Here is a 16,913-nt window from a genome sequence, read left to right as displayed (position 1 = left end):
TGCACCTTCCTAGAAACATTAAAAAAATAAAAATACAGCGGTCTCTTATTCCAAAGCATCAGCCAGGATTCATCAAAGGTAGAAATATCCCTGAATCATCCTACACAGCCCCAAGCAAATCCCACAGTTGACTTTGCAGCAGAACTGGCTGTGTGCTCCCTGCTCTGCCGTATGAGCTCTGGCCACGCTGCCCAGGCGGCTCGGGGTACAAGAGCTCTTTGAGCCAGTGGTGCACTGACCTCTTTTCATAAAATGAACTCCGGTCCCATGCAAGGAGGATGGCAGGAGAACAGCTACCACAAATGATAGGCAAACGTAACTCAAACCAGCTCTCATCCTTTTCCTTCTGCGGAGGAATATGGGCATATTTAGGGTGGTCCAAATGGTACAGCTGGGAGTAATGGGATTGAATTAAACACAACTTAGGTTGGCTATCTGGAACGTTTTCCTAATGATGTGGTCTGGTAGGCTGTGGATAATCTCCCTGGGGACATGGTGGGAGACCTCATCACTTAATAATGGGCTTGGCAAAGCTCTGGACACCTAAATAGAGGGAACACTCCAGCACTGGTTACTGGGGTAGATCAGATGCAGCCTAGTACTTTCAAACTGAAAAGAAAGTCAGAGACACAGGAGGGGGCAGGTAACTGTCAGCAATGATGTCCCAGTCCTGCGTTGGCTTCAGCCCTATCACAGCACTGGCCAAAGATGGTACTTTTTAAGTGCCTCTGTTAAAGTCAAGGTATGGAGTTTTATTAAACTTCTGGATTTGCAAGCGATGCCTCCTGAGAGCCATACTATTCTCTTCCCACTGCTTTTATTACCATGCTTAGGAAGCATCCACTTCCCTTCCTCTTTGATACTTTAATTTAAGGAATTTGCTAGCAGAGAACTAACAGATGGGCTTTGTGAAAGCTACCTCATGCAGGTAGCAGTTTGAAAAACATGTTGGTACCTAAGAAAAAGGAGGTAATTATTAAAGGGATAGGAAATGGCAGGCAGCAGTTCTGAAAGAACTTAATTGCACAGAGCATTCAATCACTGTTTCGAAGACAGTTATTAGGATCGTGCTCCAGCCTTTTTGATGAACCTATTTTTAAAGAGGAGCTCAAAAGCAGCATGCACTCATTGAAGTAGGACTAGAGAGAGGGAGTGCTGGTGATAGGCCAGTCAAGGAGTCAGATGAGCCCTAGAGTCACTGAGTACAGTTCCCAAAGGAGTCTCTAGGCCAGATTCAGCAGGGAGTACGTTATACATCTGGTATAGGTTAGCCAGGAAGAGGCATATACAGTAAAGTGGCCTAACCTTTCTTCAAGGCGACACCAAGAACAGCGATGGTAAAGACACACACATAGGATAGAACTAGCAAAATTAATGTAAAACTCACCACCTTATCCCTCACCTTCATCTCTGTTGTTGTCGGGGCAGGGATGTTTTATGTGCATTGGGAATTACAGAGCATTATGTGCATTGGGAATTATGTTGTTTGGGGACAGCCTGAATCATTGCACACCCAAAAAGTGCATTACATCAGGATGCTGATGTAATCTTAGGTTTGTATCCTGGTACATACTTAGTAGTAGCATTACCTCCAGGATCAGGCTGTAGACTAAAACTTCACTGTGCTTGTTCCTGTGCAGTTTTTATGCCACCATGTATTTTTATTTCCCTTGGTGCCCTGACACAGTCAACACCCAGAATAAGTAGTGCTTGCTGAATGCAGGGTTTTTCCATATTCCTCATTTTTCTGTCTTTTTTCAGATTGTGTCTGAAACCTTAATTACCGTACACTATGCAAGAGACAAGATCCTTCCTTTCTATGGCTTTTCTGCAACATTTGTCATCTTAATGCTTCACAACTGTTAACAACCTCATTTTTGCCTCCTCAGTATGAACGTGGATGGTTTTTCCTCCTATTTTACAGAGACCTGAGAGACAGGGAGATTCCAGTCGTGCCCGTTCATTTGGACTACCCAGCTTAAGTGCTGAAGTTGCATGTTACGTGTGGCATTTCCTAGCTATTACAGACTTGACATTTTAGCCTTAGCATTTTCTTTGTAAATGTTGGGAGGGAAGGTTCAGTCCACTGAAAAAAAAACAGTTTTATTGTACGGGATGATGTTGGCCCTTGCATGGATCATTGGCAGTGTCAGGAACTTCAACTCCATTGTACAGCTTTCTGCTGCTTCAGCTGATGGGAACTGATAGTAATGGGTCATCTTCCTTAACAGGAGCTGGATCTGCAATGGGACAAGAGAAACTCTTTGCCAGGAGGTTTCATGGATGCCCATGGGTGTCAGCAGCCCTGTGATCCACTCCTGGTGCGGGGAGGAGAAGGCTGTAGTTACTGTAGGCTTTACTGCTCCTGCCTCCAGCATCAGCCATAGGGCCCCAACTATATCACCTATGTCATAGAACCATAGAATCATAGAATGGTTTAGGTTGGAAAGGACCTTAAAGATCATCTAGTTCCAACCCTCCTGCCACAGGCAGGGACACCTTCCACTAGACCAGGTTGCTCAAAGCCCCATCCAACCTGGCCTTGAACACTTCCAGGGATGGGGCACCCACAACCTCTCTGGGCAACCTGTTCCAGTGCCTCTCCACCCTCACAGTAAAGAACTTCTTCCTTACATCTAATCTACCCTCTTTCAGTTTAAAGCCATTACCCCTTGTCCTATCACTACATGCCCACATCCCTCTCCAGCTTTCTTGTAGGCCCCCTTTAGGTACTGGAAGGCTGCTATAAGGTCTCCCCAGAGCCTTCTCTTCTCCAGGCTGAACAACCCTAACTTTCTCAGCCTGTCTTCATAGGAGAGGTGCTCCAGCCCTCTGATCATCTTCGTGGCCCTCCTCTGGACTCGCTCCAACAGGCCCATGTCCTTATGTTGGGGGCCCCAGAGCTGAACGCAGTACTCCAGGTGGGGTCTCACGAGAGCGGAGTAGAGGGGGAGCATCACCTCCCTCGACCTGCTGGTCACGCTTCTTTTCATGCAGCCCAGGATATGGTTGGCTTTCTGGGCTGCAAATGCACATTGCCAGGTCTTGTTGACCTTCTCGTCAACCAACACCCCCAAGTCTTCTCCTCAGAGCTGCTCTCAATCCACTCATTGCCCAGCCTGTATTTGTGCTTGGGATTGCCCCGACCCATGTGCAGGACCTTGCACTTGGCCTTGTTGAACTTCATGAGGTTTGCACGGGCCCACCTCTCAAGCCTGTCAAGGTCCCTCTGGATGGCATCCCTTCCCTACAGCGTGTCGACCACACCACACAGCTTGGTGTCGTCGGCAAACTTGCTGAGGGTGCACTCAATCCCACTGTCCATGTCGCCGACAAAGATGTTAAACAGCGCCGGTCCGCATACCGACCCCTGAGGAATGCCACGCGTGACTGCTCTCCACTTGGACATCGAGCCATTGACTGCAACTCTTTGAGTGCGACCATCCAGCCATTCCTTATCCACCAAATGGCCCATCCGTCAAATCCATGTCTCTCCAATTTAGAGACAAGGATGTCGTGCGGGACAGTGTCAAATGCTTTGTCAATGCAGTGTCAACTGTCCTACCTGATCCTGACTCCTGCCTCACAGCTCCCCGCTGTGGCTTTGTCCCAGGACCAGACTCATCCCATTCCTAGGCTTCTCTTTGGTTTTTCCTCTAGTCTTTCCCTCATGGAGATTCTTCTTTTTCTTTCTTACTTGGTTATTCCCAGACACCCACCTGACTCCTCCTCTGGTCTGACCGTAGCTGCTATTTCCAGTCCCCTTGCCTAACAGTCCCATGCTCCATTTCCCATCTGGCACTCGCCCTCGATTGCTTTGAGTCAGACTGCATCCCCTTCCGTGCTGCCGTCGTGCCCAGGCAGGATCATTCTGGGCACAGGAGGGAAGCAGTTCTGTGCGGAGTGCTGCACTGGTCCATAGAGCAGGGATACAAGCGTGGAGGAAGCCCTGCCTTCCTCCTGCACTTCCATGGTCAAGAGGGCTCACTGCAGACAGAGTCTCTGGAGCTTTTAGCTGCCCTCCTGAGAACATGTGCAAACTGAGATTTTTTTTCCAGAGGCTTATCACATAGCCAAAACTGTGCGGTTTCTCACAAGAACAGAAAAAGGCACATATCCAGTAAGGACTGGCTGCTGTTTCCGATCATTTTCCAAGTCCTGTTCCAAGCTTGGAGTCCTAGGACTTCTCAATGAAACAGAGTAAGATTGTTTTATTTTAATGAGGGCCAAAGAGCACATTTTTCTCTAATGTCATCGTCTGAAGGCAGGTAGTTTATGAAACCTCCACATATGAATGGGTGACTGCTTGTGAGGATGCTTCCCCCCAGCCAAGATTTAGCAGGATAGGGACAGGAAGGAACTGAGGGACTTTCTGATGCTCTCGCTGCATTCAAGTAGGGGAGAGCATCTGCTTTTGCAAGATGCTGAGTACCTCCTGGTGAAGTCTTCAGGAACTGAAAACACTTAGCACGACACAAGGTCGGGATCAGAAAGCATGCTGCAGTGCAGATGGGAGTTATGAAAGCTCACGAAGAACAGACACAGACTAAACAGTACACACATGTATATTGTGCACTGGGGTGCAAGATGAGCTGGAGATGATGTAGGAATGGTGTAAATTCATAGTAAAACTGGGAGGTCCGTATGATATGTTCCCTGAAGTAGTTAACTACTGAGTGTCCCTGATAAAGATACTAGTTGTCAGTTAAAACAGGCATCTCTTAAATAGTTGTCATTTTTGTTTCAGTGACTATGCAGTGACTACATTTCTAACTGATCCTAATAAGCCTCTTTTCCAAGTTGTATAAAAATGGTTTATGAGTTCTGGCCTTAGCAGTGGCATAAAACTTCCCTAGAATATCCATCCAGCAACGCTTTGTCCTCCCCTCTGCCGCTGGGGACTGTCACCGTTGTGCATACTGTCATTCCCAGCCGGGGAAGTTCAGGCTTCCTCAGTGAGCAGGTTAAATGAGCTGCCACATTCGCAGCGTGTTGATTGTGAAGTCTACCCATAAGGCAGCAGTTCGTAACCTTGTGGAAATATTTTTACATGCTCCACGCAGAGAAAATAACCACTTGTGCTCTGCTAGAGCTCAGCCACATGAAAGAGCCAGGAAGAACACCCCAATGGATGCTGAGAAAGGAAAGGGACCTCTACTTGCATCCAGCGCCACGGTCAGCAGTGTCCAGGCAAATACGGCATCTCTGCCATCTTAGCAGAAAGTGCAGACAGAGTCTTTCAGACTGACGTTTCTGAGTTCTCTGCTTGCATTTGCTGTGAGGTGGTGATACCCCATGGGAGCACATCGATCTGTACAATCCTGTCCCTTTCTTACACACTTTGCTAGGATTCTGCCCCAATACTAGGACTCCAAGTGTGTTCCCTCCCCAAGGAACTTGCTATCTTAGGCACATCCCCAGCTCTTGGTCTCCTTTTCCCTTGACTAACCTTTCTCCTAAGACCCTGACTGATCACTTTCCCATACACCTCTCTTTCCAGTTCCTTCACTCCCCCCTTCCATCTGCTCCAAGCCACAGTAAATTCATCTCTCTTCAGGCACTGAATTCAGTGTTGCCTTTACCTTTACACTCCCAAGACACATCTATTCCCCAGGTGGGTTTGAGGGCGAAGGGGTTAGTACTGGTTGAACTATGAGAAAAGCCTCAGCTGAACCAGGTGAGCACCGGCACTGTGCACTGGTGGTTGCTGGGGATGGGTGTAAGGCAGGAGTGAGATCTCTACTGCCTGCCTGTTCGATGGGCCCGAGGCCCCAGCTGTAGGCCAGAGCAGATACGCCTGAAGCTATCACCAGCCCCATTCCCAGTGCCCCTGGGGTGAGTTGCACATCCCACCCCTGGGAGCAGCTGGGGCACCCAGCTCACAGGGAGCATCACTCCCGGAGACCCGCGGGCTCGGCCGACGGCTGCACAGCAGGGCTGATGTGGCGCTTGGGAGAAATCTGTGAGACGCTGCTGGCCTTTGGGGCCACAGCATGGTCACCCCTGATCTCCAGTGATCGTGTAAGTAAAGCGTGGCTGAGGAGAGAACAGGCCTTGACTGGAAAGACCCACTGCTCTGTAAACACAAACAAATCAGCCCCCATCACCTGCTTCCCTTCTTTATCTCTACATGTAATTTAAAACACCCTCCAGCCTCCCAAAGTCAAGCTTCAGCTGCTTCCCATCCCCTTAAGCCCCTTTAGTTCCTCTCCCCCCCCAACCTGGCTGCTTTTCCAGGGCCAACCATCACTGCAGAGGCAAGTTGCTCTTCTCTCCCACTCTCTGATCCTTTCTGTCCTGGGTGAATGTGGTAGGAACCACCCACGGCGTGTTTTCGTGCATGCGTTTCTGCAGCCACCCCTCCCCCCGCCTAGTTTTTTAAGTTAAACTATCTCTTGCTTTAAAGAGAGCAAATACACAGCAGTGGCTTTCATCACTGCTGTATAATAGAGCAGTAATTCTGTGCCAGGGACTGTTTTCTATTTTATTTTAAAGGGTTTATAAAACAGTGTATGTAATTGAGTGAGTAAACTGAACGTTTTCTGGAGCCCCTGAGGGCTGGAACTTCGTGGTGGTCCTGGGCCTAGGCCCTAACCCTTTTTTTTTCCTCTCTTTTTTTTTTTTCTCCCTTTCCCCTCCTTCCCCTCCTCCTTTACAACCCAGCGTTGCCACCAGCAGCAGCAGCAGCAATCTGTCTGGGGCTAATTGAGCAAACAACAAGGAGATGCTTTCACATGGCTTTTAAAGGAATGCTCCGGCATCCCCTTTCTGTGAGCAGCTTGGCAGGAACCTGCCAGGAAGGCTGGGGAGCGCTGGGTCCCCGGCCCCCGGCCTGCTGGTGGGGTTTGTGCTGGGCTGCACAGTCATTTCCGCCCCTCTGTTTATTTGCATTACAATTTGTTTTTAGCCAAGCACCAAAAGCTGCGCTGCTCCCCAGCTCTCTCCTTGCCTTGTGCGTATGTTTTTAAGGGGCTAGTGTACAGTATGTGTAAACAAATGTCTTCCAAAGCAGGAACGCATATATAACGAGTGACAGGTTTTTGATTTACACTCAGTAAAATCTCTGTGGACACTTGGTTCAAGCACCCAGGCTGACTTCAGGCTGGGCTGCGTCAGCAAGTTGAAGCAAAGTGCTAATCAGGAGGTTGAATGTGTTGATCAGCTCTGGATTTGCTTAGCACCAGATGCTCCCAATCTGAGAAGATCTAGCTGAACATGATTTAAGGTTGCAGAGTCCAACTCTAAGGCTTTCTGAAAGTCCTTTCTCTAATCCCTCTTCTTTCTCTGTGGGCTGAATGCATCTGTAACCCTGCCAGTGTCAGATAAAAGGCAGCCTGGTAAGAAATCCCTAATGGGGAGCTGGGGAAGGAGAAGGGAGCTGAACAGCTAAGCATGTGAGGTACTTCTCCCTCCTCCCCCAGAGTTTCAGGCAGAGTTTCTGCATGAACTGAGCTTGCTGGTACCAGCCAGAGCCACTGGCAACTGGCAGCCACGGCTGATAATGAAACGCTATCCGCAGCTCGGCTCTCTGGCACACACAGTGGAGTCTGAATTCCCTTCCCTCCGCAAGGAGGGCTCTGGGAAGGGAAGAGGGAAGCAGGGTGAATCCTTATCTGCCTATCGCATCCCCTTGGGGTGCGGAATCGGGCTTTGTTTCTAGCAAAACCATTCCCTTTATCACTTAAAAACTTTCTCGGGGATTTGAGGCAGGCATATTCATGTGTTTTCCTTTAGCCTGTACAAGGAGAAATCCGTTCGGTGATTTCATGCGAGTCTCTGAGGTAGCAGTGACATACCCGGCAGGCTGTGTGTGCCCGCTTCGGGGAATCTGGGCCACACGGATCAAGGAGGAGACAAAACAGGCAGAGGGATGGGAGATGAGGGAATGCGTGCTCTGATTTGCCATGTGGCTTTGGCTACTTAAACTCCCTAAAATCACTGCTGCCTCAGTTTCTCCATCTGTAAAATGGGAATGCTCTTATTTGCCCACTCTCGAAAAGCATTTTGAACTCATTGGGTGTAAAATGCAAGATACCATAAGGTGGCCACAAGCATGTCAGTGCAAAATACAAATAGTTGGTACCACCTCTGCAACAAAGTATGTGACAGGACCCATCCCAGCTCAGCATGTTTAGGACAGTGCAGGATGCTGTCTGAAATGAAGCAAGAAGCTCCTTATTAAAAAGTATTGCTACAGATAACCTATATATAGAACCATAAATTGACATGGCTCTTTATAAGCATAGATGAAGGCATGTTTAATCTGCAGAGGCATAACGTAATTACTCTCACTGGAGGGTAGCCAGGGTCTTATTCACATCATAGAAATCAACATGATAGGTAGTCTGCTTGGAGGAGGTTCAGGAATGGAGTCACAGGAGTTGCTACAGGGCCTGTTTGAGATATATTGGGAATGTTGGGGGTGAGGAATGTTATAGCAAGAAGCGCTGCAGGTTGGATTTGAGGTACCTTGGCAAAGCTGTGTGGGGTCCAGGACAGGAGGAGAGAGGTGCTGAAGGCTGGACTTGGGGCTATTGGCAGAGCTGTGCTGGAGAGGTTGTGTGGTGCTACCTACATCACACTTGCACCTGGCACTTGTACAGTCAGTCCCTCATTTTCCTGAGCACTGCATCCACCTCTGCTCGTCCTGCCCAAAGTGCTGGAGATTGGGCTCCACATTCCAACTTCGAGCTCCAAGATTAATTAACAGTTGCCACTAAATACCCTGAGCAAAGAACTAAATGACTCAATCTGATGCTGAAGGTGAGAAGCAGCTCCTTGATCTCCTTATTTTTGCCTTCACAAAGGGTGTCTGAAAGGTGGTTGTGTGGCTAACCCAACTCTGTCCCCCAGGCTGAGGAGACAGCAGGATCTGTATGATTGTGGGGTCAGGGTTGTAGTGGGAAATTATCTTGCCACAGTCCAAAACTCCTTGAAATTTGTAGAGCAGTTTTTGATCAAACCTTTTCTGGAGCAATGGTTTGCATGGTGCAAAGGTAATGTCTTGAATTCTAAACCAAGAGAAGCATCGTGTTGGCCCAGCCAGTTTGGGGATTGCCAGGAATTTCTTCATTTAGCCAAAGGTGGCATGTTTGTTGTTTTGCAGCAGTCTTGCAAAATCCACTCCCCTGAGGGGAGGAGTTTTAGGTGGGTAAGTAAAACACAACTCATTATTTCCATCATCCTTGGCTATGCACCCCCACTGCTGTGTAAGGTGTGGGAGACAGCACAGCCTCCATCAGTGTATCGCAGCACCTCACAGGCCTTGATGATTTATCCCAGGCTGCAGAGCCAATTGTTATTCCTAATGTGCAGAAGAGGAGATGGAGAGCCTAGGGGCATGGTTCGAAGCACCTGAGCTCCACCTGAATAGATGTCCAGCTCCCAGAGAGCAATTTAGATTCACTGCCTCCCCCCACGGTACCCTGAGGACACCCACTTTGAGCGTACTGGCTTTGTGTCACGCTCTGAGGCTACATGCTTGGGTTTTTTAGGCGCTGGGCTTTCAGTTTCGTGTTTTTATTATTTTGGCTTTAGATCCCTTATTTGCAGTCCTTCCCTGACAAGCTGCTTTTGCATTTTAAAGGGAAGGCTCTTTCAGTACAGTGTATCAACAGTGCTGGGGCAGGGACTGGCACGTTAATGTGTCCACTGGGGCTGTGCAGAGCTCCTGGGAACAGGCAAAGGAGTGACCTTGTAGAAATTGCCCCCCCAACAAATTTGCTCCACAGGAGTCTGAGGAGGGCTGTCCACCATTACCCTCAGAGATGATAACTGTGCTCAGAGACCTTGCTTCACGCAGATACTTTTGGAGAGGCTCCATCCAGAGCTCAATCCAGGAGGGAGAAGTCAGGTTTAAATTTAAAAAAAAAGCCCTGTTTTTTTTAAGCTGCCAGGTTTGAGTTGGGATTGCTGAGAGGATCTCACGCTACCTCAGTGATGGCCCCCCGATGCTGAGCAGCCCCTCTCCTCCCCAACCTCTGTGCAGTTTGAGGGCACACAGCGCTTTTTAGGGCAGGGGTGGATTACTGATCTTTAATTTTATGTCAGATCTCTATGTTGGATGTTGATGGTTCTTTGCCTCAACCTAGGTGTACACCTGTCAGTAGCAGCTGTGACTTCCGTCGGGCTTCTCTTGTTTAGTAGTGACACATATATGTGAAAACTCTCATTAGAGAAACCTCCTGATGTTTAGTCAGTTGTTTAGGCTTTTGCCATGTGTGTGGGATGCTGTCGAGAGACGCTGGAGTCCAAAGAAAGGCAGCAAATCGGTGTTCGAGTTCCCCAGAATCTGCTTTTCTCATTTGTTTTAAAGTTGCAGATTTGAAAAATGCAAGGTCTGAAGCACTGCTGCAAAACTCAATTCCTCTTCTTTTCCTCCCTCTCTCTTTTCAGCCAAACATGTTAATGAAGTCATTGTGGGCACCGAACAGCTGATGGAGATATAACGCAAGTAGGTTTTAAAGATGATTTTATGGAAGCCAGCAGCAGAACCAGATGTTCAAGCGTTGTAAGATCATCCGTACAGATCAGTACTGGCACGGTTTACCCTGTCATTGCTCCTTTCCTGTTCAGCTTTATATTTATGTCTTAATAAAGAAGTATTTACAGAGCGGTGTGTCCGTCAGCCCCTCCCCCCTCATTGGGATGCACGCGGGTTTGTGCCGGGTAATATCGGTTCCTGCGCGCCCGGCGAACGCACTGTACTTTCCAGCAGAAGGGAGAGCGGGGACCACACAGACTGTGCCCACTCCAAAGAATGACTTAGCCGCCCTCCCTGCGATGTAAACCACGTCCCTGCAGTCCTGCACCACTGTCCCCGAGCCTGGGAGAAACCGCTCGGGATGCTGCTTGTGCATCTCATCAACGCAGCAGGCGGGGAGCGAAACACAGCGGTAATGCGGGCTGCTCTTTGCAGCCCAGCAGCTTCGCCAGCCTCCTCCTCCTCTCTCTCTCTCTCTCTCTCTCTCTCTCATGATGCTGCCCCATAGCACAGAAGTGTTTAAGCTGCGCCTCTTCTCTTCTGTAATGCAGTTGAGGGGTTTGGCACCCATTTCCATCAGGGCTGAGTTTGGTCCGTTACTTTGAAATCCTGCCCAAGAGCAAGTCTGTGAGAGGGCTGGAGGGATGGGGGAGCGTGGAGGGGAAGTGGGGCGTAAGCAGTGGGTACTCTGCCTTATTTTGATGGTTCTTTCGCTTGTCGGTCCGCTGTTCCTAATCCCAGACAAGAGGTCCCTCCCCACATCTTGATGATCTGTGGATGACTGTACCTACGTCTGTGAGATGTCGAGCGCGCTAATGTGAAACGCATAGCCTTGTGGTCAGGGGTTGTGCCAGGATTGTAAAGCACCTGGATGGGATTGAAACACAAGCTGTTCTTTAACGTTTATAAATTGGACACAAGTTCCTACCTAAAAGCTGTTTATTAGAATCTAGTAGGATTCAACGGGACATTCATCTGCCCCTGGCAGTTTGACATCCAGAGGTGCTTACAGCAACTGGCTGGGATGATATTTCATTAACTGAAGTGATAAATTTTAAATGTGAGTTTCATGGGCACCGGTGTCCCCTGAGGAAAATTACCATTTCCTAGCTAATTTGACGGGAGAGAGATTATAATCCAGACATTCCCCGAGTTTCATAAACAAAATCCCTCCTCCAAAGGACCAGATTAGAATGGAAAGTATGGGTAAGGATGAGCTTCAAGGCCTTTGACAAGCTGCAGAAAGAAGAAACACGCTGCAGTTCAGCTCCGGCTTTGTGCTAGAGGTTTTGCCTTGCGTATGTGCGCAAACATGTTCCTAAGGTACGAAGCCTTTTTCATCCAAGGATCGCAGAGGCTTTACAAAGGTTAATTAAAGAGAGTTCTTGTCTCTGTGTGCGGCAAGGGAGCGAGGCATCCATTTTGGGTGTGTAGAAACAGAAGCAGAGTGGAGCGTAATTACCTGGCTTTGCATTTTACCAGAAGGCTGTGGCAAAGCCGAGAGAGGTCCGCAGGGACTTTGACTCCCGGTCCTTTTGCTTAAACACAAAGCCTTCTCCCTCTCCGTTTTTAGGATACTTCTTAACTTCTGAAAAGTCCGCATCCCCTTACTTAACGGCTACAGCTTTACCTCCTTGTGCCTTAATTATATGTTAAAGTCTCAGTCCTTTTGTTTAGCTAATTTAAGAAGAGGGTGGGGGGCTCTTTACTGTGTCGGTTAGAATTTAGCATTAATTTAGTGTTCTCTGACACTTGAAAACCTGGCCGGGATTTGAGGCGTTTTCTTTTCCTTTTTGCCTTTTACGACCTGCAGGTGTTTGGTGTGAGATAAAAGTAGATCCCAGAGTGAGATTTCACAGCACAAATTATCAAAGTGAAGATTCACTCTTGATGTAGTCTACGTGTGTGGCAGTAATTATGAAAAATAGTTCAGGATAATAGGGCCTTCAGGAATCCCAAGGCGGGCACTGGGAGGTTAACCCTTCCTCATCTAACCTGGTCTCCACGCCACTGTCATCATCAGGTGAGCAGATGATGGGTTGAGTCAAGCAACTTTACAAACTGAGTGATAAATGTTACGGTCTTCAAGAAAATCAGGGAGGCGACCGAAGAAATGAAGTTCTGTTCCCAGGTAGTTTTGGATGTGACTGATCCTAGGTCATACAGACCTTCAGGAAGGTGTTACTGGTACGGGCTGCTCAGCAGCTTTGAGGAACGGGTCACCTCTCAGATAGCAAGTAAGTCTCCTCACTTTGCTGCTCTGTCACACCCAGGCAGCTGAGCGTTACAGCCCGTGCCCATCACGGTGCTATTAGCACCAAGGTGCTGCTTTATAGGCAGCGTTTCTCCGAAAAGATGGAACTTCCCAGCTCTGTAGATGCTGGCGCTTTCTGGACGGGCTTGTCCTGAACACTTCCTTGGCAGATGTACAGCTGGGGTTGATGCGAGAAGGTTCTTGCAGCGGCATGTCACGTGCTGCATCTGCACGCGGTAAAGCAGAGGCTTGCCGTGATGCCCAGCGAGGTCCCCAGCCGGCAGCACCTCGGCTTCCAGGTTTCACTGAGCCGTGTCCTGCCAGCAGCTCCTAAAAGGCTTTTTCTGTGACCAGGGCAGCAGGTTGGCGTGGGTGCAGAGCCCAGCGGCAGTGTGTGCACACTCCTGGCCCGTACTTCTTCCTGTGGGTCCTGCACCCCTAGCACGCTATGGTAGGGGCACCTGAAGCTCTGCCCCCTTGCCCTGGCTCCTGTGAGAGGTGGGCACCACCTGCAGCAGCTCTGCAGCGAGGTTCGTCCCAGGATGTTTGCAGCCAAGCCCATTTGCAAGACACAGATTTGGGAAAAGCATTTTGTTGGGCGGTTACAGATACCCAGAGCCATGGCTCTCCTCCCTCAGCTGTTCACATTTGCTTTTGTAGGTGACTGTTGTGATCTTTCAGGAAGCAGCAGCTCATCTGATCCCTTCTGCAGTCAAACCGAAGTGGATGGCTCCCATCTTCGTGGCAGCCTTGGAGCGGAGCCACGCGAGGGGGAGGCGAGGAGCCAGCCATTCCTGAGGACAGCGGGCTTCCCAGCCCGGCGGTGTTCAAAGGGACACAAAACCTTCTTTGCACCAGGCTTTGATTTCGGTTTTGGGACACTTTTTTGGCTTGTGGGCAGGAAGGGGAGAGAAGCGCCAGGCTGAGCGGTCATATGGCCTCAGGTCCGCAGGTCTGGCTCCCCCATCACCTGTCCAGTTGACGCTGTGTGTGCAGCCCTAGCAATAGGACTCTCCTGAACCTCTTGGAGCTGGGCATCACAAGGACTCACATGTCTTTTACTGCCTCTGGTCCTCAAGGTTTATCGTGCAGAGCCGTGTTGCTCCTGCTGGCTTCTGCATCCCACTTTGCTTCCTCTGGCTGCCTGGAAAGAGTGGTTTTCACCATGCCCTGCCCATCCCTTGGGCTTTGCTGGTGGGACCTTCTCATCCCAGGAGACCAGAATTTTCCTTATAAAACCCTGCAGGTCTGGGGAACAGCAGTGTCTTCAGGAGGTGCCTTGCTGCCTCCACGCTGGCCCAAATCCGCAGCGAGGGCCAGTGGCTGCTCTGGTCCCTGCCCTGGTGTCTTGCTAGGGGCAGGGTTAGATCAAGCCCCAGGTGGGGCTCGCAGAGGAATCGCCTGCGCTGGCAGCAATGGTGTGACGACCACACGTTGCACAGTGCGTGCTGTAACCCGCTCGCCGGGTACCGCCGGTCACAGGACACCGCAGTGGCCATCAGTGCCGCCCTCCTGTCACATGCGGCCATTCCTGTGGCCTTTGGTCACCTGTTTTAAAGGACAGAAGATTGCAGCGGGCAATTGGGGCTGGGTCCCTTGGCATTCCAGGCTGCCCACCGTGCCCCATCCCAGCCCCCCGGCACTGTGGGGGGAGCACAGGGCACGGGGCCCTTCTCACTAGGCAACCTGCAGGGTTAATTTGGGGACGTGGAGGTTCCCTCGCCGGGGTCCAGCACCCAGCAAACCCCCGAGCATCTCTGCAGCAGCCTGCCCATGAAGGCTCGCTCGCTCTCAGCCGGGCGGCTGATTTCTGGATCCTGTCGGTTTTCACTCCATCTCCCAGGAGCCAAGGTCCACAGCCACGCCTGTGCCTCCCAGACGGGCCGGCAGACAAGAACTTCCTTCCAGGCCCTATAGACAGACTTTTTATATACGTTAAAATACGTGTGTATATAAATATGGAAAGCAAGAGCTTGGGAGAGCTTGAGTCTAAATAAACTTGTATGTTTAAGGCTTTTAAAATGCTAATGTTGAATTTCAGGGGAGGGGGGACGCAAGGGGATTGTTGGACTGAACACCAAGACAGCTGATGAGCTTGGATCAGTGCCTTTATAATTCAAGGAAAAATGGGATAGTTTGGGAAGGAAAAAGGGATTTTCTTGTTTTTGTTTTTAGTAGAAAATAAAAGAAGCTGCCTTCTTATTTGCCTCCCTCCCCCAGCGCCGGAGCAGCGAGTGACTGGTGTTGTATGCATAAGCTATTCCTTTGTGCAACATCTAAATGGTTAATTGTGTTTGAGGAAGATGTACGGGCGAATGGAGGGACCACCCAGCAAGAGACAGACAAGAAAGAGCGATCTCTGAAATGTTTAACCAGAGAGAGAGCAAAGTTGTTTAAAAATATTTAATTTACAACATTCCACACTGCTGATTATAAATTGGCCGTCCAAAAACACTGCTGCGTGCGGGGAGGGATCCAGGCAGCATGAAACAAATTCTTGTGATTGTTTTTCCTATCTTCCTCCCTCCTTTCCTTGGGGAGTTTAACCCCATGGCGGGATGTGGGTCACCCCAGGCAGGGAAGGCACGGCCGCCGTCCCACGGGACCACGGGCTTCCGTCGCCAGTGCTAACACCTGCGCCCAGGGCTGAGGCACAGCTGCCTGCCGGCACTGGGAGACCTGGAAGGGACAGTGAGGAACAACCGACCAGCAGTGCCAGCGGCGGTGATGGGCACATTTGAGATGGCCAGCAGGTGAAGGTCCCGCAGCCCCTTCCCTCTGATTTTCACCCCAGCACCAGGATTCCCCCAAAGCATCCAGCCATGCTCCCAGGCAAGGAAAGCCAGCAATCCCCTGGCGATGGGTTGGGAGACTCAAGGAGCCAAACCCGTCCGGGCTGCGCCGCCCGTGAGGGGTCCCTCACCACTGTGATGATGCCTGCTCTTCGGGTCAGCGGCGCTCAGCTGCGTCACCCAGCCGTTCCCAGCGGCACCGGGAAGGAGCCGGGACCTGGGCCCTCGCAGGGTTGTTGAGCAACAGCGGCATCTCCCCCTGCTCCGGCCTTTCTGCAAAGGGGGTGGTTGGTGCCGGATGCCGGGAAGAAGGGATTTGGCCGTGCTCTGCTCGCAGCCGTTGCTGATCCGCGGCTGGCTTCGACACACCTGGTGGCCCCGGCTCTGCTCCCCCCACGTGAGGGGCTGGGGCTGCTCTGTGAGGAGGGATGGTTCCCTCTGGGTGGTGGCCAGGCCATCTCCCCCCATCACCTGGGGATGGCTCCTGCTCCCACCACGATGTCCTTTCCAACCTTCATAGCCCCTGTTCCCCCTGTGGTGAGGGAGGTCTGGGAGAGGAGGCTCCTGGGCTCTCTTACTGTGCTGCCCCTGGCAGACTGGGCAGGCAAAGGATGCATGTGGTGGGGGTCAGCCCCTTCTTCCCCAGCCAGCACCAACCCTGCCACCGTCCACCTTTGAGGACATCACCCAAGGCGTTGGAGAGCCAACATGCCTGGAGGGTGCTGGGGAAGGGGGGAGTTGCACAGCCCCCTGGCCAGTGACCCTACATTGCAGAGGGGATCTGAGCAAAACTGAGGGACAGGGGGATGCAAGAGGAGCCAGGATCCAAAAGCAGTGGCTGCTCTCACTGCAGATCCCTCCTTGTCATCTCCTTGCAGATCCTGCCTTGGAGAGGGAAGGCCCAGGTGCTTTCACACCCCTGCTGCCCCAGGACCCCAGCCATGCAGTCAGCCCCCCCAGGATCCCTGGGGAGCCCCAGCCAGTGGGGAGGGCAGGGGTCTTGCCTCCTCCTGCTAGCTCTCCTGGCAAGAAGGGGGAATGGGGAGGGCCGCGGGGCTCTTTGCTGGGGATTGCCACAAGTTTCCTAACCCCTCATCAGCCAAGAAGCCTTGCCGGCCACCTGGGCGCTTCCTCGCGTGCAGCGAAGGCCTGTGACAGCCCGAGGAGCCGGGGCGGGTTTGGCTGCTTGCCCTGGTGGCGAGCTCGGCTCTCGGTGGCTGAACCACTCCGGGCCCTGCCAGCCCCAGCCGGTGCCGGGAGCGAGAGCGGAGACAAAAGAGCTTGTGTCCGCCTGCCAGCAGCCAGCCCCGCCGAGCGGCCGCCTGCCCAATTAAACCGTGCCCGCTTCCCATGCGGCAGGGGCGCCCGGCGGGCTCGCTGCCCC

At 51.1% G+C, this 16,913-nt stretch overlaps 1 protein-coding gene across 2 annotated transcripts in view; it reads left to right on the top strand.

The window, feature by feature from the left end:
- Window positions 1–10,612, top strand: part of EIF2B3 (eukaryotic translation initiation factor 2B subunit gamma) — a 105,149-nt gene extending 94,537 nt beyond the window's left edge. For both annotated transcript variants that reach the window (XM_050900876.1, XM_050900875.1), the window contains one exon: window positions 10,396–10,612. In XM_050900876.1, coding sequence (XP_050756833.1) covers window positions 10,396–10,448 — 53 coding nt within the window. In that variant the 3' untranslated portion in view covers window positions 10,449–10,612. The remainder of the gene's footprint in view (window positions 1–10,395) is intronic.
- The last annotated feature ends 6,301 nt before the right edge of the window (window positions 10,613–16,913 follow it).

Source organism: Gymnogyps californianus, chromosome 8 (genome assembly GCF_018139145.2).
Source record: "Gymnogyps californianus isolate 813 chromosome 8, ASM1813914v2, whole genome shotgun sequence".
Taxonomy (NCBI): Eukaryota; Metazoa; Chordata; class Aves; order Accipitriformes; family Cathartidae; genus Gymnogyps; species Gymnogyps californianus.
This window is presented reverse-complemented; position numbering and strand designations above follow the sequence as displayed.